The 11,727-nt window shown below is 63.7% G+C and overlaps 1 protein-coding gene across 1 annotated transcript in view; it reads right to left on the bottom strand.

Moving 5' to 3' along the window:
* Nucleotides 1-661: 661 nt before the first annotated feature.
* Nucleotides 662-11,727, bottom strand: part of EFCC1 (EF-hand and coiled-coil domain containing 1) — a 37,396-nt gene continuing 26,330 nt past the window's right edge. The window contains exons 4-9 of the mRNA XM_056129296.1: nt 6,715-6,872; nt 5,228-5,390; nt 4,755-4,866; nt 3,668-3,808; nt 1,466-1,535; nt 662-855 (exon numbers count right to left, since the gene is read on the bottom strand). Of these exons, the coding sequence (XP_055985271.1) occupies nt 719-855; nt 1,466-1,535; nt 3,668-3,808; nt 4,755-4,866; nt 5,228-5,390; nt 6,715-6,872 (781 nt within the window). The 3' untranslated portion in view covers nt 662-718. The remainder of the gene's footprint in view (nt 856-1,465; nt 1,536-3,667; nt 3,809-4,754; nt 4,867-5,227; nt 5,391-6,714; nt 6,873-11,727) is intronic.

Below are 11,727 nucleotides of genomic sequence, written 5' to 3'. Positions count from 1 at the left end.
GGCTTCTGCCAGGTGGAGGGGGGCAGCGCCCCAGGAATGACATCCTGGGCCACCACGCGGAGCAGAGCGGCTAGGCTGCCGGGACCCGTGGGGAGGAAGCGGCCTCTGTCCTACCTGCCCAGTGTGGGGGCGGGGACAGGTGTGTGTGTGTGTGTGTGTGTGTGTGTGTGTGTGTGTGTGTGTGTGCAGGGTGGTTAGCCTGGTCCTGGACCCAGACCAGGTGCGGCTGGCAGTGGCAGAAAGCACAGGGCCGCAGGTGATGCTGACCAGCTCTCCCGGCCCCTAGGGCACCAGCATCATTGTCACGCGGCCCCTGGGGTGGGGGCAGGCGGGTGCCTGTACAACTGTGCGGGAGATTTTCCCCAGGAGGCTCCCAGGCAGGAGGTCAGCGTCCCGGCAGCGCCCTCTGCTGGCCGGGGTCGGGGACCCTTTGGGAGGACTCTCCTGAGCTGGTCTCCTGAGGGCCAGGTGTTCCTGTTCCTCTAGTACCAAGAAGCTGGGCTGTCGTCAAGGCTGGTCTCTAGCAGTGACTGGTCTCTGTGGAGGCCCACCTCTAGAAGAGGCTGGTCTGTGGTGAAGGCTGGTCTGTCGAGGCTGGTCTCTGTGGAGGCTGTTCTCTAGCGGTGGCTGGCTGTGGAGCTAGCCTGACAGCGTTCGGGTACTGCAGAGCCTGCTGGGATGGCGTCTCGACTGCAGGTGCTCAGGGCCAGGCGGAGGCTCAGCAGGAGAGGAGCAGGGGGCTGGGGAGCGCGGGCGCGGCAGGGGCTGGTGCGAGCGACTCTCCCTGGAAGAGCTCGCAGCTGGCCAAGGCTTGGCACAGGGCGTCCAGGGTGGCCACGGGCCCAGCTGTGCCCTCTGGAGGACAGAGGCAGGGTCAGCCTGCGTGTGCCCTCCCCCTGCTCCCTGGGCCCCCACCCTGCCCAGCTCCCCCTCCAGTGCCCAGTGAGGACGAGAAGCTCATGCTCGAGGCTTCTCCGCGTGCCCAAGCCCTGCCCGGGGCACCTGGTGGGGGGGACCCTCGGCCTGCTCGTCAGGCTCTGCTGGACGTGAGCGGGCCCAGGGTGTTTCTGCTGTCCCACAACAGGACAGGGTAGCGTCACGCAGAGGGAGATGCCCAGAGTCCCGGAAGTGGTGGGTTGGTTCCCGGGCCTCAGTCTCCACATCTGTGAAATGGGGGCACTTACACCCCTTCCTTCTCGGGGTGCAGTGAAGGCACGGGTGAGCATTCTGACTCGCCCCCCCAGTGCCTGGCCCCAGCGAGCTCAGGGAGAGCAGGCTTGGTCGTGACCTGACCCCTCTCGCCTCTCTCTGCCTCTGGCCGAGGCTGTGCTCCCGCTGGTGCTCCAAGCAGGAGCAGTGACAGCATTTCTGGGACGGAGAGTGCTGGGCCTGGGCGTAGCCAGACTGTTCTGGCCAGGGGGTCCTGCAGTCACTGACTGGGTCCTGGAGCAGGGGGCGCTCCTACCTTCCATGGGGGGCCCGCAAGCATCCAGCGTGGTCAGCAGAATCTTGCCCAGCGCCTTCTTGGAGATGTTCTGCAAGAGAAAGGCGACAGGCCGTGGGCGGAGTCTGTGCCGCTCCCCTCGTCTGGCGACGCTGCTCAGGGGCTTCTCAGACACCCTGAGTGGCCAGGGCAGGGTCCAGGCCATGGGAGACCCTGCGTGTGCCAATGCAGCCGCACTGTGCACTGAACTACCCAGCCGTACTGCCCGCTCTGCACCTGCCCGGATGCTCTGTCCTGCTGCTCTGCCCGACGAAGTGTGTGTGGCTGGTGCCGGCTGAGACCCGTGGGCACGGTGGCCTGCCGCGGGGTGGCACTCTGTTCCCAGCAGCCGGGGCCCATGCAGCCCTCTGGACTCTGGCTTCAGACCCTCCTTCCATGCTCCGAGCACTGTTCTCTCTTTTTGGACTTGGGGGACACACCAGCAGTGCCCGTCTCTACACTTAGGGATCACACCTGGCAGGTTTAGGGGACCCCGTGGGGGTGCCAGGAGCAGACCCGGTGAGCCACAAGCAAGGCCAGCGCCGTCCCCACCGTGCTATCCCCGGGGCCTTTTTCACGGGGGGGGGGGGGGGGGCTGTTTGTTGCTTTTCACACCATGTCGCCTGTGTTCTGGCTCAAACCCCTGGCCCGGAAAGGCAGCCCCGCCTCTCGTACCCCCTGGGTGTTCTGGGTCCATAAACCCACACTCCTCCAAGCTTTCCTTCCCTCCCCTCTAGTCCTATAATGCCCCTTTCTCCTGGTCACATGTTCTGGCCATACCCAGCAGTGCCCGAGGCTCCGCCTGGCCCGGGGACAGTGGGGTTCCAGGGTCGGAGTGTCCAGCACCTAAGGCCCCTCCCCCCGCCCTTCTCCCCTTGCTCAAACCCAAGGCTGCCCCTGTCTCACTGCACCGCACGTGGGCATGGCAGGATGGGGAAGAGTGCCCAGCCCCCATCCGTCAGCAGGAGAGGCACTGCCCCTGCTAAGGTGCTCTCTGGGGAAGGATGTTGACTGTTTGGGAGCTGATGGCAGCCCTGGGCCACCCCCTCAGGCATCGGGGGTCCCACAGGCTGGGCGGGAGGCCCTGTGGCTGTGCCCATTGCTCGCACACTGCAAGGACCTGGCCTTGGGGTGCCCGTCTCAGCTTGGGTGCCCCTTGGTAAAGACCATGCCTCTCCCCGCTGGGATCCACCAGCTTCAGACCCGGAATCAGAGCCAACAGTCCCGCAGGATCCGGGGAGTGGGGCTCAGACATGGGACCCCCAGGGAGCCGGCTCAGACCTGTGGGTGCCCATGGGACCCCAGGAAGCGGATGCAAACCCAGCCCTGCCCCACGGGATCCTGGCAGCGGGCTCAGACCCACCCTCGCCCCATGGGACCCCTAGGGAGCAGGCTCATACCCTTGGGTGCCCCGTGAGACCCCCGGCAGCAGGCGCAGACCCACGGGCACCCTGTGGGAACCCCTGGAGTGGGCTCAGACCCGCCCCCGCCCCATGGGACCCCAGGGAGCCGGCTCAGACCCTCGGGTGCTCTCTGAGATCCCTGATAGCGGGCGCAGACCCACAGGCACCCCATGGGACCCCAGGGAGAGAATTCGAACCCACAGGCACCCATGGGACCCCAGGGAGTGGGCTTGAACCCACAAGCGCCCCATGGGAGGGAGAGGGCTCAGACCCGCGGGCACCCCGTGGGACCCCAGGAAGCGGGCTCAGACCCGCAGGCACTGACATGGAATCCCCGGGAGCAGGCTCGGACCCGCCCCCGCCCGTGGGACCCCGGAGCGGGCGCCGACCCGCGGGCGCCCCGTGGGACCCCAGGGAGAGGGCTCGGACCCTTGGGCGCCCCGCGGGACCCCGAGGAGCGGGTGCAGACCCGTCCCCGCCCCGTGGGCCCCCCAGGGAGCGGGCTCAGACCCGCGGGCACTGACATGGAATCCCCGAGAGTAGGCTCGGACCCGCCCCCGCCCGTGGGACCCCGGAGCGGGCGCAGACCCGCGGGCGCCCCGTGGGACCCCAGGGAGAGGGCTCGGACCCTTGGGCGCCCCGCGGGACCCCGAGGAGCGGGTGCAGACCCGTCCCCGCCCCGTGGGCCCCCCAGGGAGCGGGCTCAGACCCGCGGGCGCTGACACGGGCCCCCCGGAGTGGGCTCGGACCCGCCCCCGCCGCGGGACCCCGCGCGCCCTACCAGCTCCCGCAGCCGCCGCAGCAGGCGCAGCGCGTCCACCAGCTTCTCCTCCAGCAGCGACAGCCGCACGCGCTCCGCCTCCACCGTCTGCAGCTCCAGCCGCAGCTGCTCGTTCTCCGCCGCCGTCCGCCGCAGCTCGGCCTGGGCGCAACGGGCCGGTCACCCCGGGCACCCGAGGGCGCGGGCCCCGCCGCCGCCGCCTCCCCGAGGCCCGCCTGCGCGTCACTGCCCCCGACTGCGGCTTTCTCCTTAGGGGCAGGGGCGCCACCCCCAGCTGTGCTCGGGCTCCTTCCGCAGTGCTCAGGGGACCCCGCGGTGCCGGCGGTTGGCCCTGAGACTGCTGGGGTTTCTGCGGTGAGGCAGCCCGGGCGCCCGTGAGTGAGTCCGGGTGGGTGGACACTCCCTGCCCGAGCCACCCGGCAGTCATCTCGCCACTCCAGGTTCTTCTGTTTCACACAGTCCTGGAGCCACAGGGCCACTCGGGTGCTGCTCGGCCCAGGGTCACCCGGCAGTGCTCAGGGACCCTCGGTAGCAGGACTCGAACCACGGCCGACATGCACTCCCGCGGCTCCCAACTCCCTGTCCTCATTTCCTGTGTGGGGGCCGGAGCCGAGCCGTGGGGTCAAAGCTGTGCCGGGTATCTGAGCACTGAGCCAGGAGACACCCTACGCGTATACACACACACACACACACACACACACACACACACACACACCACAGGAACACACAGACACAGACACACACAGATACTCACAGACATACACACATATACACACATATATACACAGACACATACACAAAGACACATATACACAAAGACACACACATAGATACACAGACACACACATAGACACACAGACACTTGCACAGAGATAGACACACAGACACACACACACTCACACAGACATGCATACACACATTCACACAGACACAGACACACACACACACACTCACACAGACCTAGCTAGTTCCCTGTTCTGTACTGGGGCTAATCTGAAAGGAATCCTTTAATTTGTCCTCAAAATGCATGTCAGATCTCCTCTGAGTCTGTGTGTCATCTCTGAAGGGGGCCCGGGTAGGGGCTGACCTCCTCCCCGGGGGGCTGCACGGTCCTCCTGCCGCAGGCCGGGCTCCCCAACTGCTCAGCGCAGGGCTCGGCTCCGTCCATGCAGTAGGTCACCAGCTTCCGGTCACTGCACCTGCAGCAGAGGGGAGTCCAGTGCGGAGCTGCCTCCAGAGTCTGCTCGTCCCAGGGGTCGTGGGGTCAGGGGGAGGACTAGGCTGTGACAGCCTGGGGAACCCCGTCTCCTTCCCAAGAAGGCCAACGCCACACCCAGTGGGCCTGTGTTGGGCCCATCTCCCTGGGCCCAAGGGTCCCTGTGCCCCTCCACGAGCCCCAGGGCCTTGGCACTTGCTGCAACATTCTTCCTTCCTGCTTCAGCTGCTGCAGGTCGGCCTCTACCCTGGGTCAGAGTCCCCAGAAGCTCCACCTGACATGCCCACCTAGTGGGAGACACCCTCAAGGGGGCTGAGAGTGGCCTGGTTTAGGGGGTCACCTACCGGCTCCCGCAGCTGGAGAGGCCGGCCAGCAGCCCGCCAACGGTGGCCGGGGGCCTCGGCCTCGGCGTCTCTCGCCACTTCTCGGTCGTTGCCTCGTCGTCAGAGGCTGCCTGGCCCTCCACAGAGCGGAAGAGCTGCTCGTCCACGCCTGGGGAGGCACAGGCTGGGGGACATGGGGCGGGGTCAGCGGCCCTGTCTCAGGCCCTGGCCCCTGGCCCCGCAGTGAGGCCAGGCCCCTCCCACGTGCCCACCCCCTGGGGGCCTCACCCAAGGGCCCCGGGAGAGGCCCCCTGAGAGGGCACTGCCGCTCAAGCTGTCTATGACCTCCTCAGATGGACCCTGGTGCCTTCGGGTCTAACCGTCCCACGGGAGGTGGGCATGGGGGGGCTGTGTCAGAAGCGCCCCCCCCAAGGGCACAGACTTCCTGGGCACCCACCCTGCTAACACAGGGAATGTGGACGAAGGGCTGTCGTCATGGGGCTCCCGGGGTCTCCAGCATGGCTAAGCCGAGGGACCCTCACCAGCCAGCGTCGGGCCCCTTTATGGGACAATCCCACCCTCTGTGGGCATCCTCCCTGCTCTCTGCTTCCCCCCTGCCCCACCCCCGGCTCAGGGGAGTGAGTCGGGCCCGGCCGCTGGGCACAGCTGCGGGCAGCAGGAGGGAGGGGCAGCTGACACCTCGGAGCTCTAGAACCTTCTCAGGTCTGAATCACGGGACCAGCTTCTTCCCATCAACCTGCTCGTGGGCTCTGGGCTCCGTGAGAGGCCACGTGTGACTGGGCTGTGCCCGGTGAGAAGCCCAGGCAGAGACGGGGGGCTCGGGCGACCCTGTGTTTTCAAGAGGCTCAGACAGGCCGGGAGCATGACCCCGCTGGGTGTGGATGGCTCCAACGCTGGCCTCCGCCAAGAGCACTGGGCAGCGGGCACAGCCACTGGGCTCTTGGCACGTGTGAGCCCCTGGCAGGCCACTTGCTTCTGTCCTGAGGCCTTGCTGACACGGGGTGTGTGTGTGTGTGTGTGTGATGCTTGTGGGCACACAGACACACACACCTGCATGCATGTGTATGCATGTGCTCGTGTGTTCAGGCCTGTGGGTACAGGGTACACGCATGTGTGGCATCAACGGCGCCACTGTTATTAAGAGCATCTGGTATGCCTGGGGCAGGGAGTGGGAGTGGGGGTGCTGGCTGCCCCCCTCCAGCCTGCACTGTGGGGGTCCCTGTCCCAGGCAGCGCCCACCTCAGTGCCCCCTCACCCCGCCGACGCCTCGTCTCCCAGCCCAGGCGTGCAGGATGGAGCCTCCCCTCTCTGTGGCCTTCCTAGGGGTGGCCCGGTGACCGTCTCCCCCTGCTTTCAGGATGGGGTGCTTACCCCACCCACCCAGCCCGGCCCCCGGGGGTTGGGAGTCCAGCTCCAGCCTGCAGTGGGCCTGGGCACACCGGTGACCAGCCCGGGGGAGGCCGGGCCGCACGTCGGGCGGGACAGACCTGTGTCCAGGGCGCTGCTCTCGGAGCTGCTGTCTGGTGGCCAGGCTGGCTCGCTGGGGGACTCGGGGGCCCCAGGACCCCCGTCTGCAGCCTCACTGCTCTTGGCCTCCGGCCCCGGGCTGGCTGTTGGCGAGGTCCGGTGCTGGCTGCTCTCTGACCTGTGGTCAGGGGAGACTCGGGCTGAGGGAGGGGAGGCCCCCAGCAGCCTCCCTGGCCCCTCCCGCCTCTGCACAGGCTGCAGTCCAGGATGTGCCCCCAGTGGCCTGCAGGCAGAGCCTCCTGTGTTCTGGGGTGGGGGGAGGGGGCAGAGACAGGCTGCAGCTTCCACTTCAGTGAGTGCAGGGGAAGGGCCTCCTCCGAGGAGAGCTGGAGCAGACCTGCAGCCCCTCAGAGCAGCAGAGGGCACGCCCTTTCCTCCCTGCCTCTGCACGTGCCCTGTGGGGACGCAAAGTCCTCCGGAGCCATGGCAGCCACTCTGTGATCACGAGGGAAGGGTAAAGGTCATCAGTGGGCACAAGCCTCGACCTCTTTAGTTTCGGGGCCACGCCCAGCTGTGTTCAGAGGTCACCCCTGGAGGGGCTCAGAGAACCCTCTGTGGTACCGGGGATTGAATCTGGGTCGGCTGCCTGCAAGGCCGGGGTTCGATCCCCAGCACCACATGGTCCCCTGAGCACAGAGCTGGAAGAAGCCCCGAGCACTGCCGGTGTGGCTCCACCCCTCCCCCCCCCCAAAAAAGAGACTTTTTTAAGTGAAATTTTCAGTCCGATATGGTACACTGCTATCCTCTTTGATCCCATTTTATGTGGATTCGCTTGATCACTTGACTTCCCGTTAATCATCGATCTGCTCGAGCGGGCGCCAGTAACATCTCCATTTGTCCCTGTCGCGTGCTAATGTGGTAATTACAATAACTGTAATCGCACATTGTAATTACAGTAATTACAATGGATCTCATGTGGATTCACTTTAGTGCATTTTCCAGGACCAAATATTGTTGGGGAACAAGGACCCATGTACAGTTCATGGGACACTATTTGGGGTCACTGGACAATTCTCGGATCTATACATACGTCTACTGTGAAAGCAGGAGCAGAGACGGGAGCAGGGAGTTAAAAATTAGCCGCTTAAGCTCCCCAAGGAGCATCTCCTTATAGGGCTTCTGACCTGGCCTGGGACAGGCCAGAATCGAGAGGTCATGAGTTTCCTGGCAGGAGAGGAGTTTCAGTGGAAGAACTTTTCTCCTTTAAAAATGAATTTACAGGGCTGGAGCAATAGCATAGCGAGTAGGGCGTTTGCCTTGCACACAGCCGACCCGGGTTCGATTCCCAGCATCCCATATGGTCCCCTGAGCACTGCCAGGGATGATTCCTGAGTGCAGAGCCAGGAGTAACCTCTGTGCATCGCTGGGTGTGACCCAAAAAGCAAAAAATAAATAAATAAATTTTAAAAAATGAATTTACTGGGGCTGGAGAGATAGCACAATGGGTAGGGCATTTGCCTTGGTGCAGTCAACCCGGGTTCGATTCCCGGCATCCCATATGGTCCCCCGAGCACCACCAGGGGTAGTTCCTGAGTGCATGAGCCAGGAGTAATCCGTGTGCAATGCCGAGTATGACCCAAAAAGCAAATAATAATAATAATAATAATAATAATAATAAAATAAAAATTAAAATGAATTTACTGGGGCCAAGAGATATTACAGTGGGGAGGGCGCTGCCTTGCACGCGGCTGACTGGGGTTTGGTCCCCCGAGCACTGCCAGGAGTAATTCCTGAGTACAGAGCCAGGAGTAACCCTTGAGCACGGCCAGGTGTGATCCCAAAAGTCAAAATATTTGTATTACTGGACCAGGGATGCAGCTGAAGGGACAGAGCACATGCCTGGCATTTGAGAGGCCCTGGGTTTGATCCCCGGCACTGCAAGGCCCATGAGCACTGTAGACTGTGCCCTCCCCTCTCTCCCACACCCCAAAGATCTGCAGTAGATTTATCACCGGTATGTAACACAGAATCTCTGGGGTAGGTGAACGCCCTTCAGCGCCTGTGACTCACTGCTGCCCCCCAGTGGAGGCATTTTGAAGCGCGCCGAGGCGACAGTTTCCAATAGACGCTTCCTTCCCCCTGAATCACTTAACAGCTGTACCGAGCACCGAGTGGGGGGAGGAGCAGCCCCGTTGGGACTTTCTTAGCACAGGCTGCCGCGGTTATACTGGACCCCTGACACTGCTCCAGCCTCCTGCTGTAACAGTAATGCCCGGTGGCTCGCTGAGTACCAGGCGCAGTTGCCCAGGGCAACCGTCTGAGCACCCCCAACACGCCCCGAGACCTCGAGTGACCCCATCCAGCTGCAGCGGGGGACGGGGCAGCCGGGCACACCCTCGGCCTCGGCTCCCTCTGCAGACAGCTTGGAAAGAGGCTCTGGAATGACCCGGCCCAGCTGCTGCTGCCTCCTCTTAGGCGACTCCGGGTCACGGGCACGGAGGGGGAGGGGGGACGAGAGGAAGCCACGGGTTCTGGGGAGCGGGACCCATGAGCGCGCACTCTGGAATTTTCCAAGAATCAGCCGGCTACAGAGAAGCTGTTTGCGTGGGGCCCTCGGGGTGCGCTGGGTTCCACCCTGCCCCCCCTTCACTCCCCCACTGCCTCGGGGTGCGCTGGGCTCCACCCTGCCCCCCCCCCCCGTCACTCCCCCACTGCTCCTCACCGCAGCTCCTTCAGGAACCAGAACCAGGGGTGTGCCGGAACGATAACACAGCGGGGAGAGCGTTGGCCTTGCACACAGCCGTCCTGGGGTTCGATCCCCGGCATCCCATAGGGTCCCCCAAGCACTGCCAGGAGTCATTCCTGAGCACAGAGCCAGGAGTAAGCCCTGAGCACTGTCGGGTGTGGCCCCCAAACAAACAACAACCAGAATCTGGGGTGGGAGCCGCAGCACAGCGGGTAGGGCATTTGCCTTGCACATGGCTGACCCGGGTTCGATTCCCAGCACCCTATATGGTCCTCCAGGCACCTCTAGGAGTTAATTCCTGAGTGCATGAGCCAGGAGTAGCCCCTGGCTACTGTGCATCGCTGGGTGTGACCCAAAAAGCAACAACAACCAACCAGAATCTGTCTCAAGCACCCACAGGAGTGGCAACGTCTCTTCCTTGCCCAGATGCACCCACAGTCTCCTGCACCACTGGGTCTCGTCCTCCGAGTCCCTCCTCCCTCGCATAGCGCCCTGGGGGCCATGGGTTTGGTGACCTCCCCCCCACCCCCAAGTCAGACTCTGACTGGAGGCCCAGGAAAGGGCCCAGGGAGAGCAGAGACGCCTCAGTCTCTGGACCTGGCCCTGTGCTCGGGCCTGAGTCTCACCCACGAGGGCTGGGCGGAGAGAGGACAGCAGCAGGGACCTGGGGACGAGGGCCTGCAGGGAGGACAGATGGGAGGGCCTCACTGGGCCGCACTGCTCGTGGCTGGGGTACGTGCCAGAATGCGGTCGCGTTTTAAGTACCAACCCCTGGCTGAGAGACACCCGGGGCCGAGAGATGGCGCGGGCACCCCGGCAATCAGGGTGGAGAGATGGTGAGGGGTCCGGCCAATCAGGGACCAGAAGCTGAGCCCACACCCCCAGGACCTGTCCACCTCCACCTCTGCTTCCCCTCACTCAGCAGTGTTGCTTGCAAACGTCACCTTGGACGCTTATTCCTGCAGTCTCTTACCCATCCCAGGAGAGTGTGAGAGGCTCCACTGGGAGTCACACACCCTTCCTCAGGGGTGCAGAGACCCGACACCGCAGCCTCATGCCCCTGTGTCAGTGGTCCGGACAGGAAATATTTCGGTTTGCTTCTGTGTTAGGGCCACACCTGGTGAGGCTCAGAGGCAACTCCTGGCTCTGCACTCCGGAATCTTTCCTAGTGGTACTCCGGGATCCTACGGGTGGAGGGCCAGAAGTTGAACCCGGGTCGGCAGTGTGCAAGGCAAGTGCCCTACCTGCTGTACTATGGTCTGGTCCTAATCTAATTTTGTGTATGTGGGGGATGGGGTCACACCTGGCGGTGCTCAGGGCTCACTCCTGGCTCTGCGCTCAGGGATCACTCCTATTAAGCTCAGGGGACCAGATGGGGTCCCAGGGATCAAGCCCAGCTTGGACCGGGGTGCTGCCCACCCCGTGAGAGCGCGGTGCCCCTCTGCCCCACGTCACAAGATGAGGTGCAGGTTCCCCAGAAGGAGACATCCCAGGGCTCAGGCCCTGTTGTTTACTAACACGTTTCCCAAAGGAAATAGGATTTCTTCTAGCAAAAGGCTAAACTCTCCCGCAGGAATAGAAAGTAAGGAGGAAAAAAGAGAAAATGCAAAGTTAGTGAATTCTAGCCGGATCTTACTTCCTGTCAGCCTCTGACCCCATTTCTCCTTTGACCCCAAGTTCGTTTTCTGTCCTTCCTCTGCACCGAGGCGGGTGTGTGTCAGGGCAGGACAGGACAGCAGAGACAGAGCCAGGGTCCAGCCAGGCCCGGCTCTTCACAGCCCCCACGACTGGCCTGAGACCCCACAGCCACACCCCACTGCACTTGGGGGCCACGCTGAGGGGTGGGGGGCACCTGAGGCCCTCAAAGCTGCCCATCTTCATCAGGTATCAGAGTTTCTCCCCTTTACTGCTCCAGCCCGTTCTGGGGGAAAGCGGGCTTGGGCGGCTGCCCAAGGTCCCCTCACACCCTTGCTTCCGGCCTGAGGGCCCCGTGTGTGGCCGGGCGTTCTCTCCAGCTGGCCACGTCCTCAGGAGCCGCTGATGGCCTCCGCCTGCTGCTGGCCAGTGGTCACATCTGGCTCCCTGCCCATGGCTTACACAACCTGACAAGGCCCAGATGTCCTTCTCCCTCCGGGCCTGGCCCTTCTGGTTCCTCCCTCAAGGTCTCCAGCGACAGACCCCTCCTCGAGGAAGTGACAAGACAGGGGGGTGGGGGAGAGCGCGGCCGAGTCCGGGTTCTACCCAAGGGCCCTTCTCTGCTCATTTTCCTTTTTTTGCCCTACCCAGT

The sequence above is a fragment of the Sorex fumeus genome, unplaced genomic scaffold, assembly GCF_029834395.1.
Source record: "Sorex fumeus unplaced genomic scaffold, SorFum_2.1 ptg000072l, whole genome shotgun sequence".
In the NCBI taxonomy this organism is placed as follows: domain Eukaryota; kingdom Metazoa; phylum Chordata; class Mammalia; order Eulipotyphla; family Soricidae; genus Sorex; species Sorex fumeus.
Note: the sequence above shows the minus strand (reverse complement) of the source record. Positions and strands in the feature narration are given on the sequence as shown.